The sequence below is a fragment of the Oncorhynchus clarkii genome, chromosome 12 (assembly GCF_045791955.1).
Source record: "Oncorhynchus clarkii lewisi isolate Uvic-CL-2024 chromosome 12, UVic_Ocla_1.0, whole genome shotgun sequence".
In the NCBI taxonomy this organism is placed as follows: domain Eukaryota; kingdom Metazoa; phylum Chordata; class Actinopteri; order Salmoniformes; family Salmonidae; genus Oncorhynchus; species Oncorhynchus clarkii.
This window is the reverse complement of record NC_092158.1, coordinates 67187619-67212858: the sequence shown is the minus strand read 5'-3', so window position 1 is coordinate 67212858 and position 25240 is coordinate 67187619. Positions and strand designations below refer to the sequence as shown.

General features: G+C 40.8%; 1 protein-coding gene across 1 annotated transcript; it reads right to left on the bottom strand.

Moving 5' to 3' along the window:
• Positions 1–3350: 3350 nt before the first annotated feature.
• LOC139421082 (uncharacterized) lies at positions 3351–24781 on the bottom strand. The gene is made up of 9 exons (XM_071171609.1): positions 24651–24781; positions 20285–20314; positions 18022–18327; positions 17546–17854; positions 16307–16630; positions 9750–10073; positions 9452–9583; positions 9033–9168; positions 3351–4173 (listed from the first exon to the last, which is right to left on the bottom strand). The coding sequence occupies exons 1-9, from the start codon at positions 24688–24690 to the stop codon at positions 3939–3941; spliced, it is 1836 nt and encodes a 611-aa protein (XP_071027710.1). The 5' UTR covers positions 24691–24781; the 3' UTR covers positions 3351–3938.
• Positions 24782–25240: the final 459 nt, after the last annotated feature.

Below are 25240 nucleotides of genomic sequence, written 5' to 3'. Positions count from 1 at the left end.
GCATCCCACAACTGTACCAGACTATGTTTGGAATATTTATTTTTCATATAAAATAGAATGGGTCAACTTTTATACTATGGGGGATAGTAGATTGACATAAGCTAGTGCTTTTGCTGTTTGTTAGGCCTAATCATCCTGTTGGCTGAAGATGAATAAACGTGCACAGTTCTTCCAATTTCTTCAATATGGGCCTCGGAAATGGATAAGGACACGCACAGTTGCGTCCCCAATGTGTCTGTCTTCACCTGAAGCCTGTGAGAAAGACTCAATCATGTGATGGACATTGGCTAATGAGAATTGAGCTATCTGAGAGAGCCATGTGAATAAGAGGTACTTTGGAGCATGCAGCCTGGAGAAGGGAATTATAATTATTCAGCCCAAGGGTACAGCGGCCACTGGCCACAAAAGGCATGGATTTTTTTAAGGGGCACACAAGGGGAATGACGCCGGAAACTTTGAGGCATTATCAAGTGCTTGTCAAATTGTGAATGAGAGACTGATGAAGTATGTGTAGCCTGAGCTAAAAACTAAGCAGAGCTCATGCCATTCATGCAGCTTCTTTCAAATCATCATTGGAATCTCATAATGCAGCATTAGAATACATAAGAAAATCTAAACATATAGCTAATGTTGCATAAATAACTCTAAATTAAGCATTTCTTTGTTAACCACTCAACACCGAATAGCCGCATGTGCGTGCTCCCTAAAATTGTTTAGAGGAAACCTCAGTTCTATTTTATTCAGCTATGTTCAATTTAATTCTTAAATAATGCTATAAAATAATGCCACGGAATTCTAGGAAAATCTTGTCTGCTAAATTAACTAGTGTAATCCTCAGACAAATGGCACAGCCAGATCAGGGCCTAACATAAGGACAACTCAGAGTATGCTGTTCTGTTCTTCTGAAATAGACTACATTTTCTTCATATCATGTTTCTTTAAACCTGTCTAAAATGTATTTATTGCGATGGCGTAGGCTATGTATTGGCTTCCTATTTCGCAACAAAGCATCCTTCACTCATGCTGCCTAACATACCTTCGTAAAACTGACCATCCTACCGATCCTAGACTTCGGCAATGTCTTTTACAAAATATCCCCCAACACTCTACTCAACAAATTGGATGCAGTCTATCACAGTGCTATCTGTTTTGTCACCAAAGCCCCATATACTACCCACCAATGTGACCTGTACGCTCTCGTTGGCTGGCCCTCACTTCATACTCGTCGCCAAACCCACTGGCTTCAGGTCATCTACAAGTCTCTGATAGGTAAGGCCCCGCCTTATCTCAGCTCACTGGTCACCATAGCAGCACCCACCCGTAGCACGCGCTCCAGCAGGTATATCTCTCTAGTCACCCCCAAAGCCAATTCCTCATTTTGACCACCTTTCCTTCCAGTTCTCTGCTGCCAATGACTGGAATGAATTGCAAAAATTCTCACCTCCCTCACTAGCTTTAAGCACCAGCTGTCTGAGCAGCTCACAGATCACTGCACCTGTACATAGCCCATCTGTAAATAGCCCATCCATCTACCTCATCCTCATACTGTATTTATTTATTTATCTTCCTGCTTTGCACCCCTGTATCTCTACTTGCACATTCATCTTCTGCACATCAATCACTCTAGTGTCTAATTGGTATATTGTAATTACTTCGCCACCATGGCCTATTTATTGCCTTTACCTCCCTTTTCTTACCTCATTTGCACACACTGTATATAGATTTTCTTCAACTGTATTATTGACTGTATGTTTTGTTTATTCCATGTGTAACTCTGTGTTGTTGTATGTGTCGAACTGCTTTGCTTTATTATTGGCCAGGTCGCAGTTGTAAATGAGAACTTGTTCTCAACTTGCCTACCTGGCTAAATAAAGGTGAAATAAAATAAAAACAAAATATTACATGAATTTATTATGATGATGTAGGCTATGTTACATGGATTTATTGTGAAGGCGTAGGCTATATTACATGGAGTAATTGTGATGGCGTAGGCTATATTACATGGATTTATTGTGATGGCGTAGATTATATTACATGGATTTATTGTGATGGCGTAGGCTATACATGGATTTATTGCGATGGCGTAGGTTATATTACATGGATTTATTGTGATGGCGTAGGCTATACATGGATTTGTTGCGATGGCGTAGGCTATACATGGATTTGTTGCGATGGCGTAGACTATATTACATGGATTTATTGTGATGGCGTAGACTATATTACATGGATTTATTGTGATGGCGTAGACTATATTACATGGATTTATTGCGATGGCGTAGGCTATACATGGATTTATTGCGATGGCGTAGGCTATACATTGATTTATTGCGATGGCGTAGGCTATACATGGATTTATTGCGATGGCGTAGACTATATTACATGGATTTAATCGACTTTTTCAAATGTTGCAAAGGTCTGCATCGTTGGCTTGTAGGCTATACGTGGAATCCAGGAGATCCTACATGTGTTTATGTTAATTAACAGTCAATTACTGTGAGAATGGCAGTTATTTGCTTGACAATCACCAGCTGACAAAATGTCATGACCACCACAGCCCTACCCCCTGTCCCGTCAGCCTTGGTTAGCCTCTGAGCGAGGCCAGCTAGTTTTACTGGGTGCTTCTGGATGACAGGTGCCCTCACACATTAAAGTCCCACTCACCTCTAGCCAGGCACACATACACACACTCGGGTATAATCAATGACACTCAGGAGAAAGCAGGTACACACACACACGCACACACAAACGTTTGTCTATCTTTGTGGGGACCAAATAATTGATTCCGATTAAAAATCCTGTTTCCTAACCCTACACTTAACACCTAACCCTAATAGTAACCCTAACCCTAAACCTACACTTAACACCTAACCCTAATAGTAACCCTAACCCTAAACCTACACTTAACACCTAACCCTAATAGTAACCCTAAACCTAACCCTACACTTAACACCTAACCCTAACCCTAAACCTAACCCCTAAGCCTAAAATGGCTTTTTTCCTTGTGGGGTTCCCACAAATGTCCTCCATTTTCCTTGTTTTAATATCGTTGTGCGGTCCCAAAACCACACACACACACACACGTGTTGGACATAATGAATGATGTGACACAATTTCCTCCTTGTGGTGATAATAAGATCTGCATCATCAAGTCCTTTGCTTAATAGTTTTTTTCTAAATGAAAGTTGTTAGTCGGGGTCGATTTTGGCCTCCTGCGTCCAGAGATCTATTTCTAAATGTTGACCATATAGTTGTACAATATTTAAATCTCCAAATATTTTTAAGACCATATCTGTATCTAGTGAAGTCTCACATCAACAATAACAATTTAACAATGTAAAAAGTAGTCAGGGTTCATGGATTTCATGTTCTTTAAAGCCATACACACAATAATTGAAAATGTACACTGAAATCAAATGATTGTTAGATTTACACACACAGTACAAATGTTTTTTGTTTTTTACAGTTTGTCATACAGTAGATCTCAAGTTTAGCACATCACAACCAGTCATTGCTACAGACTATTCTTTGACAGCACACTGAACGTTATAGAAGAGAAATAGTATTAATATATACTTAAAAAATGAAATAATAGATTATGTTCAATGCTTTCAGCCAATTCATCAAGACAATCACTCTTTTTAAACTGAAGTAAATAATGTCATAATATAATGCCATTATTTTAAAATATATATAACATAGTCAAGTCAGAAAACTCATACAAGTACCTGGAAACAATACAACTAGAAATAATATACCCAAACTATTTACGTTGAAATTCTAATTAATATTCAAACAAAGCCTTTGCTCTTATCTACTAAGTGAACATTTTGATGAAAAAGTTGTTTTTTTTAAGCCCTTATAATTCAACTCACAAAGCTAACCTTTCATGCCTTTCCTGGCATCAGTATCTCTGCATCAGCATTCGTATTACAAGGCCTTCACTCATAGTTTGTGTATATGTTGTCATCCTCTTCATAGTCATTCTCCCTTCCAGATTTACATGAAGTGAGCTGCTCCAGGTCTAAAGACTCACTGTCTTCATCGTAGATGTCTTCAGCAAAATCTCTCTCTGTGAAGATATCTGCATTTTCATAGTCGGCCTCATCTTCCTCACTTGCCTCTGGCCCTTCACCTTGGTTGTTTCCAAACTTGTTCATGGCTCCTGGAGCATTCCTGAGGATGAATACAAACATTTGAGTTACATGCCTAGGGCCAGATTCACCAAACATTACCTACGAAAAAACTCAGGCTAGGGTCTATTATTCTCCACTTCCTGTCTGACTGATGTGCCAAAAGTAATCTGCCTGTTACTCAGGCCCAGAAGCCGGGATATGCAGATAATTGGTACCATTGGATAGAAAACTCTTTGAAGTTTCTAGAAATGTTAAAATAATGTATACGACTATAACACAATTGAGACGGTAGGAGAAAATCCAAAGAAAAACCAACCAGACTTTTTTTGAGAGAGAGCCCATGCTCTTACAATGAAAGCTATGAGTCATATGCAATTCCAGAGACCAGATTGCAATTTCTATGGCTTACACTAGATGCAAACGGTCTTTGTTCAAGTTTTCAGGCTTGTTTCTTCCCAAACGAGGAAGAATTGTGAGTTTTGGTACTGGGAGTCAGAGTTGGAAATCAGTGTGTGCACGCGCAACGAAGAGGACATGCACCTGATAATTCTACTTTCCTATTGAACATACTTCTTTCCGTATGAAATATCATAGTTTAGTTACATTTTAGGGTACCTGAGTATTGGATAGAAACGTATTTTGACTTGATTTAACCTCTCTGAGCACGGAACCCGGTAGCGGGCTGAAATTCCACAACATACGGTGATCGCTACATAAATAGTCATATTAACCATTCATGAAAATACAAGTGTCTCACATGTATCAAAAGCCTAGAATCTTGCTAATCCAACTGCGTCGGATTTAAAAAAGGATTTACTGTGAAAGAATACGATGCGATTATCTGAGGATAGAGCCCCCCCCAAAAAAACAATTTCAACCAGCACAGGCGTAACAAAATCACATACTGCATTAAAATAAATAGTTTACCTTTGACGATCTTCGTCTGTTTGCAATCCCAATGCTCATTGTTACACAATGAATTATCTTATGTTTGATAAAATCCGTTTTTATAGCCTAACACGAAACATTTTGTGAACCGCTTGTGTCGTGAATTCCGTCTCATTCCATTTTCGACGACACATTCCAGGTAAATAACCCACACAAAACGTGACTTTTCCAGTCATGTTTGGTTTCATTGCAATCAACTGGTTTGTTTGTAACACAACCAAACCTGATGGGCCATTTCGCGGGACGTATTGACTGAAAGAAACCGTTTTGAAGACAACAAGTAATGACATCACTGTGCACCAATGATATGACCACTGTTTCGTTGAATTTTAACCCAATGACCACTGATCGTCTTGAAATCTAGCTGGGTAGATAGCCAATGAGCTGAGGTAAACGGCAATATGCAGTGGTTGTGTGTTGGAAGAGGAACCCATGTCGTAAACTTCGGAGTAAAGAGAGTCATTCGCTATTGAAGATTTATTCCGGAAGGAGCTACGCATTTTACGCACAGCGTTGTTTTGGTAAACGCGCAGATTCAGCTGTTTATATATCAATCAGTATGGCAAATAAGTCAGGGAAAGCTAAATCTAAGTCTAGATATACAGATGTACACACAATTTTAGAAGAAATAGATCGGAAATGTGAGACAGAGATTGTTGTAGGACGATTCATTTAGCGATTCCCAAGTGGAGGAATATTTTTTGAACAGAGAGGACACCGTTGTAGCCACTGTGCATAATCTGTAATGGTGCCTGCAGAAGAGGAAGAATGTCACTGCTTTGGACTGGTAAGTTATTCTCATGCTAATGCCCTTGTTTGAAATTAATAATATAAAATATTATTTGTGATTTTTTCAAATTTTAGAAGCAATATATAAAAATGTAATGTAATGAAATTATGTAATGAAATGTACTGAAAAGTGATGAAATGTGCCCCACCCCAACCCACATGAAATAGCCTATTTGAGGCTGTTGAGGGGAGGGCAGGCCCACAACAATGACCAAAGTGAAATGGAGACAGTAGATACAGCTGGTCTGTTGTAATATAATAAAGACAGTAGATCTAGCTGGTCTGTCATAATATAATAGAGACAGTAGATCTAGCTGAAATGTCATAATATAAAAGAGACAGTAGATCTAGCAGGTCTATAATAATATATTCAACCTTATGTTCCCTGTACTCTATATATATATCTGTATATTATACCTCAGCAGCACAATATTGTGTAGAGCTTTGGCAAAGTGGGTGATGTTATATCCTTCCTGTTTGGCTCTGTCCGGGGTCTTATCGGATGGGACCACAGTGTCTCCTGACCCCTCATGTCTCAGCCTCCAGTTTTTATGCTGCAGTAGTTTATGTGTCGGGGGGCTAAGGTCAGTTTGTTATATCTGGAGTACTTCTTTTGTCTTATCCGGTGTCCTGTGGGAATTTAAGTATGCTCTCTCTAATTCTCTCTTTCTCTCGGAGGAGGACCTGAGCCCTAGGACCATGTGTCAGGACTACCTGGCATGATGACTCCTTGCTGTCCCCAGTCCACCTGGCCTTGCTGCTGTTCCAGTTTCAACTGTTCTGCCTGTGGCTATGGAACCCTAAACTGTTCATATTTACTCTTGAGGTGCTGTCCTGTTGCATCCTCTACAACTACTGTGATTATTATTATTTGACCCTGCTGGTCATCTATGAACATTTGAAAATCTTGGCCATATTCTGTTATACTCTCCACCCGGCACAGCCAGAAGAGGACTGGCCCTCCCTCATAGCCTGGTTCCTCTCTAGGTTTCTTCCTAGGTTTTGGCCTTTCTAGGGAGTTTTTCCTAGCCACCGTGCTTCTACACCTGCATTGCTTGCTGTTTGGGGTTTTAGGCTGGGTTTCTGTACAGCACTTTGAGATATTAGCTGATGTACGAAGGGCTATATAAATCAATTTGATTTGATAGAGGACTGAGGGTCTTCCAAATATTGAAAGTATGTAAATAGTTACCCATGTTATTTTGTAAATGTATATATTTTTTTCTCCATTTCTTGGGGGCGTGTGTTAGAATACCATTTTGGCATTTTGTATATAGTTATTTGTTTCAAAATGTATACCTTCACCAATTTGGCCACTTGGTACATTTGGACTACTTGTGTGGGACACCTGGGTGACTTCATGATAAATGTCATGTAGCACACTCATTTTGGAAATTATCATTCTGAAACTTTGCACAAGTACTGTTGCCCTCTTGTATTTTTCACTGAAATTGTCCCCATCATCCTATCTGAATGTTTGTTTTATCTTGTTCATTTTAAAGATGATGATACAACAATAAAAATAAAAAACGTATATATTTTTTCATTGTATTATCTAAACCAGATATATTGTGTTATATTCTCCTACATTCAATTCACATTTACACAAACTTCAGAGAGTTTTCTTTCAAATGGTACCAAGAATATGCATATCCTTGCTTCTGGGCCAGAGCTACAGGCAGTTAGATTTGGGTATGTCTTCAGGCGGAAATTGAATAAAGTAGGGGGGTAGCGCTAAGAGCTACCTCTTGAAGCTAGGGGGCACTATTTTTATGTTTGGAAAAATAACGTTCCCAAAGTAAACGGCCTATTTCTCAGGACCAGATGCTAGAATATGTATATAATTGACAGATTAGGATAGAAAACATTCTAAAGTTTCCAAAACTGTCAAAATATTGTCTGTGAGTATAACAGAACTAATATTGCAGGCGAAACCATGAGAAAAATTGAACCAGGAAGTGACTTCTATTTTGAAAACTCCATGTTCCATAGCCTCCCATTGCTACATTTAACGGGATATCAACCAGATTCCTTTTCCTATCTCTTCCTCAAGGTGTCAACAGTACTCAGACATAGTTTCAGGCTTTTATTTTGAAAAAATGAGCCAGAACAATAATATCGCGTTAAGTGGTCACATGAGTTTTGACCCCGCAACAGAGTTTGGATAGGTATAGCTTTTCCCTCTCCCACTGTGAAAGACATTTGCGGTTGATATATTATCGATTATATATTTTAAAAACAACCTGAGGATTGATTATAAAAAACGTTTGACATGTTTCTGTGGACATTACGGATATTATTTGGAATTTGTCTGCGTTGTCGTGACCACTCTTTCCTGTGGATTTCTGAACATAATGCGCCAAACAAACGGAGGTATTTTGGATAAAAAAATAATCTTTATGGAACAAAAGGAACATTTGTTGTGTAACTGAGAGTCTCGTGAGTGAACACATCCGAAGATCATCAAAGGTAAACGATTAATTTGATTGCTTTTCTGATTTTCGTGACCAAGCTACCTGATGCTAAGTGTACTTAATGTTTGTCATGTGATCGATAAACTTACACAAACGCTTGGATTGCTTTCGCTGTAAAGCATAATATTTGACTGAGGAGCTATGTTATTCAGCGGTTGCCGATGACAATTATCCCGCTTAAGGGATGGGTAGCATCAAGAAGTGGAAATGAATTACTTAAAAATCATACAATGTGATTTTCTGGATTTTGTTTTAGATTAAATCTCTCATAGTTGAAGTGTACCTATGATTAAAATTACAGACCTCTATATGCTTTGTAAGTAGGAAAACCTGCAAAATCGGCAGTGTATCAAATACTTGTTCTCCCCACTGTACATTCCTGCATGGCATCCTTCTTTCATGTCTTCATCTTTGCTCTTGTTGACAAAGGTTTCTGCGTTGACATAGTCTTCTTCATCATTTTCCTCCCTCGCTGACACACATCACGACAAGAGAGACAACACAACACTACATAAAGAGAGACCTAAGACAACAACATAGCATGGCAGCAACACAACATGACAACAACATGGGAGCAACACAACATGGCAGCAGAACAATATGGTAGCAGCACAAAATAGGGTACAGACAGGATTGGGCACGGACAACAGCACAAAGGGCAAGAAGATAGAGACAACGCATAACTTACTCATTATTTTTACTGGTAAGCAACTCCTTTTTCATATACATTTCTGCATCGCATCCTTTTTTCAGGTCTTCATATTTTCTCTTGTTGACAAAGGTTTCTACGTTGACATAGTCCTCTTCATCATTTCCCTCCATCGCTGCAACCACAGTGTTGGGATTGATCAGTTTAATTCATATAAATAACGTCAGTGAATATATGCAGGAATAGATATCATAAACAGTACAAAACCACAACAAAATTAGGGTTGAAAAATTCCAGTAATCAAAATGTCCAGGTTTTCAAAATATCCTGGTTGGAGGATTCCATATATTCCTGATGAATCCTTCCTGATTTTCAGGAATCTTCCAACTGAGTGTTCTTGAAAACCTGGGTATTTTGCAGCCCGAACCTGAATCCTGTTTAGAGCAGCTAGATCTTACTTTCTCTTGGGTTTATCATAATAGACTGCTCTCTGCTGCTTATCTTCCTGCAGACTAGACAAGGGATGAGCAGCAGGAGGAGGAGCAGTAGCCCACCTATTGCACCAGAGGCAATAATGGGGACTATGGATGCTATGGAGAGAAACACCATATTCAACATCTTTCAGAAGACCACATTTTATAATTCGTATAGCTATCAAATTCTTCTGCAAAGTAAAACATTTTTGTCTACTCACAATCCTTACATATGGCCTTCATGGTAATGCACTTGAAAACATAAAAATAAAATGTATTTTACCTCGAATGCCGACTGTCAGCAACTCTGTCTTGGTAGAATGGAATGACAGGGTGGAGACATTAACTTCATAAACACAACTGTAGTTCCCCTGGTCTGTATAGTCTGCAACAGGAAAGTGAAAGGAGGCAGAGTGGTTGACTGCTGGCTTAGTTTCAGTCCTGTTGGACCCAGAGAATTCCAGGCAGAAGAGGCCTCCAGGATACTGTGGCTGAATGGAGCAAGTGATGGAGAAGCTGTGGCCCCTGGTCACCTCTGGCCCCTGAAGTCCCCAGAACATCCCTCCATTTGGAGCATTGAGAGAGATGTTGGGCTGTAACAAGACAACTAGCAAAAGACAAGAGCAGGTTGTTAACGTGTGCACTTAACTGCAGCATAACAGTAATCTTTCTCGACAAGAGAACACTATGTTAGAATACATTATGAAGAGATATCCAAACTCTTGCATTAAAGAACGTATAATCTCGGAACCCAGTGTTCCTCTTGCTGATGGTGTTAACCCATTAATGTTTAGTTGCTCACCTATAACAGATAATTCAACAGAGTCACTTTGAGGGGAGCTGAAGTCTCGACTGGATACCCTCGTCTCATACTGAAATTGGTATGACCGCTTATTTTATTTTATTTTTTATTTAACCTTTATTCAACCCGGTAAGCTAGTTGAGAACAAGTTCTCATTTGCAACTGCGACCTGGCCAAGATAAAGCACGGCAGTTCGACACATACAACAACACAGAGTTACACATGGAATGAACAAAACATACAGTCAATAATACGGTAGACATTTAAAAAAAGAAAAATCTATATACAGTGAGTGCAAATAAGGTTCAGTGATTTTTGCAGTTCGTTCCAGTCAGTGGCAGCAGAGAACTGGAAGGAAAGGTGACCAAAGGAGGAATTGGCTTTGGGGATGACCAGTGAGATATACCGGCTGGAGTGTGTGCTACGAGTTGGTGCTGCTATGGTGACCAGCGAGCTGAGATAGGGTGGGGCTTTACCTATCAGAGACTTGTAGATAACCTGTAGCCAGTGGGTTTTGCGACGAGTATGAAGCGAGGGCCAGCCAACGAGAGCGTACAGGTCGCAGTGGTGGGTAGAATATGGGTGACAAAACGGATGGCACTGTGATAGACTACATCCAGTTTGCTGAGTAGAGTGTTGGAGGCTACTTTATAGATGACATCGCCAAAGTCAAGGATCGGTAGGATGGTCAGTTTTACGAGGGTATGTTAGGCAGCATGAGTGAAGGAAGGTTTGTTGTGAAATAGGAAGCCGATTCTAGGTTTCATTTTGGATTGGAGATTCTTAATGTGAGTCTGGAAGGAGAGTTTACAGTCTAGCCAGACACCTAGGTATTTGTAGTTATCCACGTATTCTAAGTCAGAGCCGTCCAGAGTAGTGATGCTGGATGGGCGGGCAGGTGCGGGCAATGATCGGTTGAATAGCATGCATTTAGTTTTATTTGCGTTTAAGAGCAGTTGGATGCCACGGAAGGAGTTGTATGGCATTGAAGCTCGTCTGGAGGTTAGTTAACACAGTGTCCAAAGAAGGGCCAGAAGTATACAGAATGGTGTTGTCTGCGTAGAGGTGGATTAGAGAATCACCAGCAGCAAGAGCGACATCATTGATGTATACAGTGAAGAGAGTCGGCCCAAGAATTGAACGCTGTGGCACCCCCATAGAGACTGCCAGAGGTCCGGACAACAGGCCCTCCGATTTGACACACTGAACTCTATCAGAGAAGTAGTTGGTGAACCAGGCGAGGCAATCATTTGAGAAACCAAGGCTGTTGAGTCTGCCAATAAGAATGTGGTGATTGACAGAGTCGAAAGCCTTGGCCAGGTCGATGAATACAGCTGCACAGTAATGTCTCTTATCGATGGCGGTTATGATATCGTTAAGGACCTTGAGCATGGCTGAGGTGCACCCATGACCAGCTCGGAAACCTGATTGCATAGCGGAGAAGGTACAATGTGATTCAAAATGGTCAGTCATCTGTTTGTTAACTTGGCTTTCGAAGACCTTAGAGATGCAGGGTAGGATAGATATAGGTCTGTAGCAGTTTGGGTCTAGAGTGTCTCCCCCTTTGAAGAGGGGAATGACCGTGGCAGCTTTCCAATCTTTGGGAATTTCAGACGATACGAAAGAAAGGTTGAACAGGCTAGTAATAGGGGTTGCAACAATTTTGGCAGATAATTTAAGAAAGAGAGGGTCCAGATTGTCTAGCCCGGCTGATTTGTAGGGGTCCAGATTTTGCAGCTCTTTCAGAACATCAGCTATATGGATATAGGTGAAGGAGAAATGGTGGGGGCTTGGGCGGGTTGCTGTGGAGGGTGCCGGGCAGTTGACCGGGGTAGGGTTAGCCAGGTGGAAAGTATGGCCAGCCATAGAGAAATGGCTAAAGACCTCTTTAGGAATGTTGAAGATGACAGAGTTGCTACTTGTGGTTTTGTCCATTCTGTACGAGCCTAAAGTCTTCTGAAATTTGAATGCTCCACCCAAGTGTTGTGTTGTGACGGAGCAGATGATGTCAACTCCGTCACCGCAGGCAACCTCTGTGGCAGATCTCAGATTTATTTGGGGCTTTGAGAGGGTCACTTGCTGTTCCCAGTCCACCTGGTCATGCTGCTGCACCAGTTTCAACTGCTCTGCTGGTGGCTATGGAACCCTGACCTGTTCAGCAGACGTGCTACCTTGTCCCGGACCTGCTGTTTTCGATTCTCTCTCTCTACCGCACCTGCTGTCTCTAACTCTGAATGATCGGCTATGAAAAGCCAACTGACATTTACTCCTGAGGTGCTGACCTGTTGCACCTTCTACAACCACAGTGATTATTATTATTATTTGACCCTGCTGGTCATCTATGAACATTGCATATAACTGACTCAACACATTTAAATTCACTAGCAATGGTATTCAAAATTAATTTTGTTGTGCTTCTACCCCATTGTTCATTTCTTTTTTTATATTAACGTTTTTTCTTTTCCGAGGATCTCAAATTGTTTGTGCATCACTCGTCACAAGATGCCAATAGCACAATAAAACCTCCTACCTGAGAGGCAGACAACACCAGCATCTTCACCATGATTGCAGTTATGTGTTGTAGTGTGTGAGCACTGTCTGAGTGTGCTTTCACTATCAGAGCATTCAATATTATCCATCCAGATCTGCCCAGTACCCTGACCAAAGCGGACAGACCCTGGGGAACTCATAGCACTCACACAGCCCAGCTGTTTACAGACCACCTTAGCATCATTCATATCCCAGTTGTCATCACACACTGTTCCCCTCTGGCTGTTGTGATAGATCTCCACTCTCCCAGAGCAGGGACCATTCCCATTGACCAGCCTGACCTGGGCACCTTGCAGGTTTGGGGGAGGGAGACACAAATGAAGGCCATGGACATTCAAGTCATGGAACTGGACATTTTTTTTTATCTCATCACCCATTACATGATATCAACTAAAGCAATGGAAATGTGTCAGGCAGGAGAGAATGGCAGAACAAGGTGAATTCCTTACCTGAACAGACAACACCAGCATGGGTTAACTTAACCATAATTTGTGATGACCGAACAGCTAGGTCTTTTTTAACGTAATCCATAGGTTATTTATTTTCAGGAGGTGTGAACTATCATGGGCTTGGCTTTCATATAGTTATTTTTGGCCACCCATGAGAGTAAATGTCATTCCTGTTTATCATTTTAAGTTTGTACATCACAAATGTTCTATATTTTTGCACATGACATATTCTATTATAAAATTCACAACATTATAATTTACATATCCCAACATTGAGAAAAAAAAATTGGGATGTGTATTATGTTATGTACCAGTGGCGGTTAGTGCCGTTTAAGATGAGGGAGGAGGACTTGATTTCATGAGCATGGCCATATTTCTAATACAGCATATTGGATGACTCATTCATAGTCCATTCACCCAGTTCAATGTAACTTTAATTTTCCCTATACCCATCATGAGGTTGCTACAACCGAGCCTATGAAGAAAAGTTTACAATGTAGCTGCACACAGGTTGAGAGACAAATTTGAGGTGACAGACAGTGACACATGGACAGACAGGTTTTTTAGCCTGGTCACATACAGCTGATGTGTTGTGCATTGAAGTCCACAAGCGAACGGAAGAGGAGAGATGCGAGAAGGACCCGGTGGCAATATACAGTGCCTTGCGAAAGTATTCGCCCCCCTTGAACTTTGCGACCTTTTGCCACATTTCAGGCTTCAAACATAAAGATATAAAACTGTATTTTTTTGTGAAGAATCAACAACAAGTGGGACACAATCATGAAGTGGAACGACATTTATTGGATATTTCAAACTTTTTTAACAAATCAAAAACTGAAAAATTGGGCGTGCAAAATTATTCAGCCCCTTTACTTTCAGTGCAGCAAACTCTCTCCAGAAGTTCAGTGAGGATCTCTGAATGATCCAATGTTGACCTAAATGACTAAGGATGATAAATACAATCCACCTGTGTGTAATCAAGTCTCCGTATAAATGCACCTGCATTGTGATAGTCTCAGAGGTCCGTCAAAAGCGCAGAGAGCATCATGAAGAACAAGGAACACACCAGGCAGGTCCGAGATACTGTTGTGAAGAAGTTTAAAGCCGGATTTGGATACAAAAAGATTTCCCAAGCTTTAAACATCCCAAGGAGCACTGTGCAAGCGATAATATTGAAATGGAAGGAGTATCAGACCACTGCAAATCTACCAAGACCTGGCCGTCCCTCTAAACTTTCAGCTCATACAAGGAAAAGACTGATCAGAGATGCAGCCAAGAGGCCCATGATCACTCTGGATGAACTGCAGAGATCTACAGCTGAGGTGGGAGACTCTGTCCATAGGACAACAATCAGTCGTATATTGCACAAATCTGGCCTTTATGGAAGAGTGGCAAGAAGAAAGCCATTTCTTAAAGATATCCATAAAAAGTGTCGTTTAAAGTTTGCCACAAGCTACCTGGGAGACACACCAAACATGTGGAAGAAGGTGCTCTGGTCAGATGAAACCAAAATTGAACTTTTTGGCAACAATGCAAAACGTTATATTTGGCGTAAAAGCAACACAGCTGAACACACCATCCCCACTGTCAAACATGGTGGTGGCAGCATCATGGTTTGGGCCTGCTTTTCTTCAGCAGGGACAGGGAAGATGGTTAAAATTGATGGGAAGATGGATTGAGCCAAATACAGGACCATTCTGGAAGAAAACCTGATGGAGTCTGCAAAAGACCTGAGACTGGGACGGAGATTTGTCTTCCAACAAGACAATGATCCAAAACATAAAGCAAAATCTACAATGGAATGGTTCAAAAATAAACATATCCAGGTGTTAGAATGGCCAAGTCAAAGTCCAGACCTGAATCCAATCGAGAATCTGTGGAAAGAACTGAAAACTGCTGTTCACAAATGCTCTCCATCCAACCTCACTGAGCTCGAGCTGTTTTGCAAGGAGGAATGGGAAAACATTTCAGTCTCTCAATGTGCAAAACTGATAGAGACATACCCCAAGCGACTTACAGCTGTAATCGCAGCAAAAGGTGGCGCTACAAAGTATTAACTTAAGGGGGCTGAATAATTTTGCACGCCCAATTTTTCAGTTTTTGATTCGTTAAAAAAGTTTGAAATATCCAATAAATGTCGTTCCACTTCATGATTGTGTCCCACTTGTTGTTGATTCTTCACAAAAAAATACAGTTTTATATCTTTATGTTTGAAGCCTGAAATGTGGCAAAAGGTCGCAAAGTTCAAGGGGGCCGAATACTTTCGCAAGGCACTGTATTAGTAATACCAAAAGCTTACCTTGACTTGGAAGAATACCAGTGTTATTTTGGAAAGTCATAGCCAGCTAGCTAACATAGCATCCCTCTGTTTGAGCAGGGTGTTTCAGTAGGAAAAATCTGCTAGCTAAGTAAGTGAAACTGAAATTACGAAATCTCTCTCTCTATTTCTCCTTGATTCGGGACTAAATTAATTTGTTCAAAACTGTTCAACTATTGTCGTTCTCTCTGGTTGAGTCAACAACTCACCACATTTTATACACTGCACTGCACTGCTAGCTGTAGCGTACGCTTTCAATACTAGATTAATTATTTGATCCTTTGATTGGGTGGACAACATGTCAGTTCATGCTGCAAAAGCTCTGATAGGACATCCTGCAGCCTCCAGAATTTGTCATAATTACTGTGTAAGCCTATGGAAGGGGGTGAGAACCATGAGCGTCCTAGGTTTTGTATTGAAGCCAATGTGCCCAGAGGAGGACGGAAGCTAGTTGTCCTCAAGCTACACCATTGTGCTACCCTATAGAGTGCTGTTGAGGCTACTGTAGGCCTTTGAAAAATAGTGTGTTTTAAGCAATTATTTGGTGACTGTAACCCAGCATAAACCATCCAGCACCCAGTGGGTCAAGGAGGTGTGGCTTGATACTAATTGTTGTCATTCCGGTTAATACGTTCTGTTGTATTGTTATCACATATTAAGGTTGAACATTGATGGCCTTCATGGTAATGCACTTGAAAACATAAAAATAAAATGTATTTTACCTCGAATGCCGACTGTCAGCAACTCTGTCTTGGTAGAATGGAATGACAGGGTGGAGACATTAACTTCATAAACACAACTGTAGTTCCCCTGGTCTGTATAGTCTGCAACAGGAAAGTGAAAGGAGGCAGAGTGGTTGACTGCTGGCTGAGTATCAGTCCTGTTGGACCCAGAGAAGTCCAGATAGAAGAGGCCTCCAGGATACTGTGGCTGAATGGAGCAGGTGATGGAGAAGCTGTGGCCGCTGGTCACCTCTGGCCCCTGAAGTCCCCAGAACATCCCTCCATTTGGAACATTGAGAGAGATGTTGGGCTGTAACAAGACAACTAGCAAAAGACAAGAGCAGGTTGTTAACGTGTGCACTTAACTGCAGCATAACAGTAATCTTTCTCGACAAGAGAACACTATGTTAGAATACATTATGAAGAGATATCCAAACTCTTGTAATAAAGAACATATAATCTCGGAACCCAGTGTTCACCCATTAATGTTTAGTTGCTCACCTATAACAGATCATTCAAAAGAGTCACTTTGAGGGGAGCTGAAGTCTCGACTGAATACCCTTGACTCATACTGACATCGGTATGACCCCTCATGGCTAAAGACCTCTTTAGGAATGTTGAAGATGACAGAGTTGCTACTTGTGGTTTTGTCCATTCTGAACGAGCCTAAAGACTTCTGAAATTTGAATGCTCCACCCAAGTGTTGTGTTGTGACGGAGCAGATTATGTCAAATCCATCACCCTAGGCAACCTCTGTGGCAGATCTCAGATTTATTTGGGGCTTTTAGAGGGTCACTTGCTGTTCCCAGTCCACCTGGTCATGCTGCTGCTCCAGTTTCAACTGTTCTGCTTGCGGCTATGGAACCCTGACCTGTACCTTGTCCCGGACCTGCTGTTTTCGATTCTCTCTCTCTCTACCGCACCTGCTGTCTCTAACTCTGAATGATCGGCTATGATAAGCCAACTGACATTTACTCCTGAGGTGCTGACCTGTTGCACCCTCTACAACCACAGTGATTATTATTAATTTTTGACCCTGCTGGTCATCTATGAACATTGCATATAACTGACTCAACACATTTAAATTCACTAGCAATGGTATTCAAAATTAATTTTGTTGTGATTCTACCCCATTGTTAATTTCTTTTTTTATGTTAATGTTTTTCTTTTGCGAGGATCTCAAATTGTTTGTGCATCACTCATGTCACAAGATGTCAATAGCACAATAAAACCTCCTACCTGAGAGGCAGACAACACCAGCATCTTCATCATGTTTGCAGTTATGTTTTGTAGTGTGTGAGCACTGTCTGAGTGTGCTTTCACTACCAGAGCATTCAATATCATCCATCCAGATCTGCCCAGTGCCCTGACCAAAGCGGGCAGACCCTGGGGAACTCATAGCACTCCCACAGTCCAGCTGTTTACAGACAACCTTAGCATCATTCATATCCCAGTTGTCATCACACACTGTTCCCCACTGGCTGTTGTGATAGATCTCCACTCTCCCAGAGCAGCGACCATTCCCATTGACCAGCCTGACCTGGGAACCTTGCAGGTTTGGGGGAGGGGAGGGGGGACAAAAAATGAAGGCCATTGTCATTCAAGTCATGGAACTGGACAGTTTTTTTTATCTCATCACCCATTACGTGATATCAACTAAAGCAATGGAAATGTGTCAGGCAGGAGAAAATGGCAGAACAAGGTGAATTCCTTACCTGAACAGACAACTCCAGCATCTTCACCATGATTGCAGTCATGTGTGGTAGTGTGTGAGCACTGTCTGAGTGTGCTTTCACTACCGGAGCATTCAATATTATCCATCCAGATCTGCCCACTGCCCTGACCAAAGTAGGCAGACCCTAGGGAACTCATAGCACTCCCACAGTCCAGCTGTTTACAGACCACCTTAGCATCATTCATATCCCAGTTGTCATCACACACTGTTCCCCACTGGCTGTTGTGATAGATCTCCACTCTCCCAGAGCAGGGACCATTCCCATTGACCAGCCTGACCTGGGCACCTTACAGGTTTGGGGGAGGGGGGGGGGGGGACAAAAAGGAAGGCCATTGTCATTCAAGTCATGGAACTGGACTCTAGGAGGTTAAAAGGCATGGACAGTTATACATCCAAATTCATGGCTGTGATGAACGAAAAAACAAATTGTAAAAAATAACACAGAGAATTCATCTGCACTCTATAAAATGATGGGCAAATTGTTTTCGTAACCCAGAGCTGGTTAAATAGTGGACAGAGCACACAATGGGTTATTTGGACCCACACAGTTGTGCTGCATGGATAACCCAACATGTCGGGTTGTTGGGATACACCAAACATGGGTTAATTAAACCATCAGTTGTTGTTTTTTAACCATCATTTGTGTTGACCGAACAGCTAGGTCTTTTTTAACGTAATCCATAGGTTATTTATTTTCAGGAGGTGTGACCTATTATGGGCGTGACTTTCATATAGTTATTTTTGGCCACCCATGAGAGTAAATGTCATTCCTGTTTATCATTTTATGTTTGTACATCACTCATTTTCTATATTTTTGCACATGACATATTCTAATATAAAATTCACAACATTATAATTTACATATCCCAACATTGAGAAAAATGTTGGGATGTGTATTATGTTATGTACCAGTGGCGGTTAGTGCCGTTTAAGATGAGGGAGGAGGACTTGATTTCATGAGCATGGCCATATTTCTAATACAGCATATTGGATGACTCATTCATAGTCCATTCACCCAGTTCAATGTAACAGCGATAGGTTAAGGCTACTACATGATACTCAAATTTTCCCTATACCCATCATGAGATTGCTACAACCGAGCCTATGAAGGAAAGTTTACAATGTAGCTGCACACAGGTTGAGAGACAAATTTGAGGTGACAGACAGTGACACATGGGCAGACAGGTTTTTTAGCCTGGTCACATACAGCTGATGTGTTGTGCATTGAAGTCCACAAGCGAAGGGAAGAGGAGAGACGCGAGAAGGACCCGGTGGCAATAAATTAGTAATACCAAAAGCTTACCTTGACTTGGAAGAATTACAGTGTTTTTTTGGAAAGTTGGCTATTACTGATTAATTATTTGATCCTTTGATTGGGTGGACAACATGTCAGTTCATGCTGCAAAAGCTCTGATAGGCTGCAGGATGTCCTCCAGAATTTGTCATAATTACTGTGTAAGTCTATGGAAGGGGGTGAGAACCATGAGCGTTTTTTTGTATTTTTTGTATTGAAGTCAATGTGCCCAGAGGAGGACGGAAGCTAGTCCTCAAGCTACACCATTGTGCTACCCTACAGAGTGCTGTTGAGGCTACTGTAAGCCTTTGCAAAATAGTGTGTTTTAAGCAATTATTTGGTGACTATATTTAGTATAGTTTTATCTAAATAGGATAACTATGTAAATGTTTAAAATTTACATTTTTTTATGAATTTCACTGAGGAGGATGGTCCTCCCCTTCCAACTCTGAGGAGCCTCCACTGAAATGTACATATCCCAACATTGGGATGTACATAGGCTTTTAACGAACTCATAGACTTTTATGAGCTTCATTAAAGTTAGAAACGTATCAATGTTCAGCCTTAATATGTGATAACAACAGAACATATTAACCGGAATGACAAAAATGATTATCAAGCCACACCTCCTTGACCCACTGGGTGCTGGATTGTTTATGCTGGGTTATTGAGATATACTCAATAACCCAGCATAAACAACCCAGCATCAATAACTAGCCTGCAACCCAGCAGTTGGGTCATCCAAACAACCCAGCATTTTCTTTTGTGATATGTGCAGCATACTATGAATGCGGTATAGTATGAACTACTACCGATTCTAATGTTAAAGTTAAGACATCTTAATATCAATATTTGGATGTCAAAAAGATGTCTTTGCTAAAGATATTGTTTTCTTTCACGCAATGGTTTCAGGAATTAACATGACTAAAACCAAAGGAGATTCACTTACCTGCAGGTAGAGGTCCATTCCATAGATAGACTAATAAAGAAAAACAAATTGAAATTGAAATTAGTGGTAGTCAATGTCTCAAAATATTCACACAGCTGAGACAAAAACTTTTCAGTAAGACAAAATTGAAGATGAGCCAGCAGGCAATATTCTGTGGTTCACCACAAACTGTCACGAGAAGCATGCTGTGTGATTGGTCAGTTCAGTATGTGAAAGGCAATGTCTATTTTAGTGAGGATAGTGAGAATGTTTAGTTAGCACAAACTAAATTCAATCAAACATGAATGATGTACTAATCAGAGTTCTGCCCAAAGAATGTAAGAGTGGCGCTGCACCACATGTGGACCTTATTTGACTCTATTTGTTATCATTTAAGGCCAGGCAACACACCCTAACAGGGTACTGTTTGCTCTAGACTACAGGAAATGGCAGTTACGGCGGTTAAAAAATGACAAAATATCCATCTGCTTCCAGGACCTTTTTTCTCTCGTTTGTCTATTACTGTATTCCTAATTGTCCACTACAACTACGTAAAGGCCCAGTGCAGTCGAAAACTGTATTTTCTGTTGTTTTATATACACTCAGGGGCCAGTTTATTAGGTACGTTCATCTAGTACCGGGTAGGACACCACTTTGCCTCCAGAACACCTTGAATTATTCAGGGAGTAGATGATACAAGGTGCAGCATTCCAACCTGGTCTCAGAGCATTTCGTATTATATTATGGAAAGTTGCTAATTAGCTAAAATGCTAAAGTTGTCCGTGATGAGATTCGAACTCGCAAACTTTGGTTTGCTAGACATGTGTTGTTCCATGATGAGATTTTAACTAGATGTTTGCGTTAGATGCCTACCCATCCACCTCAACCAACCACCCTACTTTTGTTTTTGCCTTAAGTAACCATCTATCTTCTGTAACCATACCAAATGTAACATGTCATACTAATTTGAGTGTCCCAGACCAGGCTGGGCTTCAAACGTTGCTCAATTGGCATACAAGGAACTAACGTGCCAGGAATACATTCCCCACCCCATTACACCACCACCACCAGTCTGTACCGTTGACACCAGGCAGGATGGGGCCATGGACTCATGGTGCTTACGCCAAATCCTGACTCTGCCATCAGCATGATACAACGGGAACAGGGATTTGTCAGACCAGGCAATGTATTTCCACTCCTCAATTGTCCATTGTTGGTGATCCCGTGCCCACTATCAGCTAAAAACAAGAAGAGTTTTTAGCTGATAGGACTGGAACTTGGTATAGTCATCTGCTGCCCATCCATGACAAGGACAGTATAACGTCTAGAAATTCTAGAAATCCAAAGGTTGTGAGTTCGAATCTCATCACAGTCAACTTTAGCATTTTAGCTAATTTGCAACTTTTCAACCACTTACTACTTTTTAGCTACTTTGCAACTACTTAGCACATTAACTAACCCTTCCCCTAACCTTAACCCTTTAACCTAACTCCTAAACGTAATCTTAACCTTAACCCTAACCTCTATCCCTAGCCTAGCTAACATTAGTTGTTGATCGTGTTGTTGTTGATGTGCATAGGCGGGAGAGAGCCTACCTGTTCATAGTGTTTGATCAATAGGACTGTAAAAGTTTTCAAAAGTAAGAGGACTCCTGTGGTATTTATACTGAACAAAAATATAAAAGCAACATGCAACAATGTCAAAGATATTACTGAGTTACAGTTCAAAGAAGGAAATCAGTCAATTTAAATCAAATCCTTAGGCCCTAATCTATGGATTCCACGTAACTGGGGAGCCAAGCCCAGCCAACCAGAATGATTATTAACCCCCCCCCCCCCCCCCCCCCCCGAGAGTATCACACAAGTGAAGAAGCTACCCAGACTACTTGCATTGCACCCCCTCTTTTACACTGCTGCTACTCTCTGTAATTATATATGCATAAGTCACTTTAATAACTCTACCCACATGTGTATATATTACCTCAATAACCTGGACTAACCGGTGCCCCCGCACATTGACTCTGTACCGGTACCCCCTGTATGTAGCTTCGCTATTGTTATTTTACTGCTGCACTTTATTTCTTATTTATTTTAGGTATTTATCTTAAAACTGCATTGTTGGTAAAGAAAGGGCTTGTAAGTAAGTATTTCACTGGTCTACACCTGTTCTATTCGTCACATGTGTTTTTTATTTTATATAAATCTGCAAAAGTATCTAAAAACCTGTGTTTGCTTTGTCATTATGGGGTATTGTGGATAGATTGATGATTTTTGATTTATTTAATCCATTTTAGAATAAGGCTACAATGTGACAACATTTGGAAAAAGTGAAGGGGTCTGAATACTTTCCGAATGCACTGTATGTGTGAGCAGCAGCATCAGAAGCCTATCGGCAGCAGCATCAGAAGCCTAGTTACCGTGACTAAACGGTCGGTTTGGCTGTAATACAGTCACTGTAACAGCCCTGTCTCCACCCCTCCTGCCACATGACTGCACCTGTCCTCACCTGTAATGCATTACATAGATGGAAGGGACTTCTTCACCCCCTGGCGACTTAAAGCCAGAACCTCACCCACAGAGCTGAGCATGTCTGTGTGTGGTTAGACAAATCCTTAGATTTGACCAAATAGAATACCATTGTACTTAGACAGCTGAAGTTGTACTCTACACGCAACTTACATATATTTGCTAGGTAAGAGTAGAAATATTGTCTCCATAAGCACACCAATATGATATTTACAGGATATGTTTTGTCTTTGTAACAAAAACACAATCGCCAATTTTTAGTTGATAAAAGGTATCCAGACTTAAGCTGGGCGATGTTTGTGTAATCTCCACGTGTAGCCTACACCAGTCGAGATACTAGTAGTTCTGGGATTTGTCCTCCGGGCAAAGGTCTAAGAGTGGACATAAGGAGAGACGAGCCAAGACTAGCCAGCGAGGCTATAGAGCATTGTGTTGTAGGCAAGCTGAGCTGACTCATGACTGGGCATTCAACTCGCAGTTGATACTGTTTCCACAGTTCCACTGTCTTTACATCTTGTTGAAACTACATTGCAAGCTACTTTCATAGCAAAATGTTGTATATATTTAGATTTTATCTTCATTTAACTAGGCAAGTCAGTTAAGAACACATTCTTATTTACAATGACGGCCTAGGAACAGTGGGTTAACTGCCTTGTTCAGGGGCAGAAAACGACTGATTTTTACCTCGTCAGCTCAGGGATTTGATCTAGCATCCTTTCGGTTACAGGTCCAACGCTCTAACCACTAGGCTACTTGCCGCCCTCGTTGTGGAACGAGTGTATTATGAAACACATTCCAAACCACTGGCTTCCTTTCTATTACTGATTTGACAGGGGAATTTCAGCTTGATTGGCTAGCCAGCTTCAGCTATCCCCAAGCTTTGCTAGCAAGCTGCTGCCAGCTTGGTTAAACACAAGGTCAGTGCAGGCTTTAGCCTACACATTTGGAACTGGAGCTCAAGCTGATCTTGAGATGGGCGAGAAGTCCTCGACTTCAAAACGTTCTTCTCTCCATAGCAAAGATAACTTAGCTTACCTTTGTACTCACTACTTCCAATGTTTCTTGTGATTGAATGTCATAAACAAACCCAAGAAACACCCACGTCAAAACCACACCTCCAAGAAAACTGTTGTTTGGTTTCAATCATGAGGCCAGAAGTGTTTCATAATGACTAAGCTTCAAAACGAGGCCAAATCAGGAAGTAAGTCACTCTTAAAATACATCTACTGGTAATTGTTATCATTATTTTAAGTTGAATTATTATTGAAATCAGTTTTAAAACTCAATCTCAATGTAGTCAAATATGTAAATTCTATGAAAATATAAATTGCTTGCATCAATTATCTGGCAGAAGTCAGCATATCAATCCCTTTACTAAACATTGACCGATCATTTGACTATTGGCTAGTGATGTATGATAGTCTGGAGAGATTACTCCTAGTTCTTCCCCATTACTGACAGAGATCCAAATCTTTACTTGAGATTGAACTCAAACTCATTACATGGATGGCCTAGCGTCTGCAGGTTTTAGATTCTTCCTTTCAATTAAGACCTATAGGTGAGGGGAGTTCCTTATAAATCAGTTACCTTCATTAATCAACCAAGCTCAAGGGAGGAGAGAACCTGCAGACACTCAACCCTCTGTGGAGGTTTGACAGTGCAAGTATAAAGCTTCAAGCAAATTTACCATTCCAATAAATGAATGATGAACATGATACACTTTTCTCAATTTGAAGTAGAATCCATCCCTGAGTACTTGTATCCAATATGCAGCCCTTAAAAATATTAAGTTCAAGATATTACTGTTTTCTCTATTTTCTGACATATTCCAGTAGATTGGACTTTTTGGAAATTAAACTCACCCATTGTCAGACAGAAGATATTCCATATTTGGGTCTTCATGTCAGAAATAAAGACAGGTGTTTTCTCTAGTCGACCTGAACAAGCGTTCTGGTGAAAAGTGTGTTGACCAGTCTCTGTCGCAAAATGTCTTGTGAATGTAGATGCTACTATATAAGTATGCATTTCCAGTTCACAGCTCAGTGTTACTTCCCCATGTGTGCTGTGGCTGTATTTACTGCAGAGTAGACAGTTCTGTGGTCAATATAGCCCTTGTATGATTGGTGGAAAACCAAAAGAGACTCAAAAGAGAATGCATAGATTGATGGTCTTGACTTAGGAGACGTGGATCAGAGTCACGCCTTTTCCTTCCTAAAGAAGAAGTGGAGACATAAGTGGAATTCCAAATAATGCATTGGGGATCCAGTTCAGTTTAGTGCAAATCACTCAACAGTTGGACCACACTGGAGGTGATTAAAGACACAGAAAGTGACACCACACCAATGAATATAAAAACTAGTTTGGAATTCGACCCAATGGATCAAATATGCTGAACATTTTGATTGGATACAAAAAGCTAAATAGAATAAAGCAATACCATTATTTCAAATGT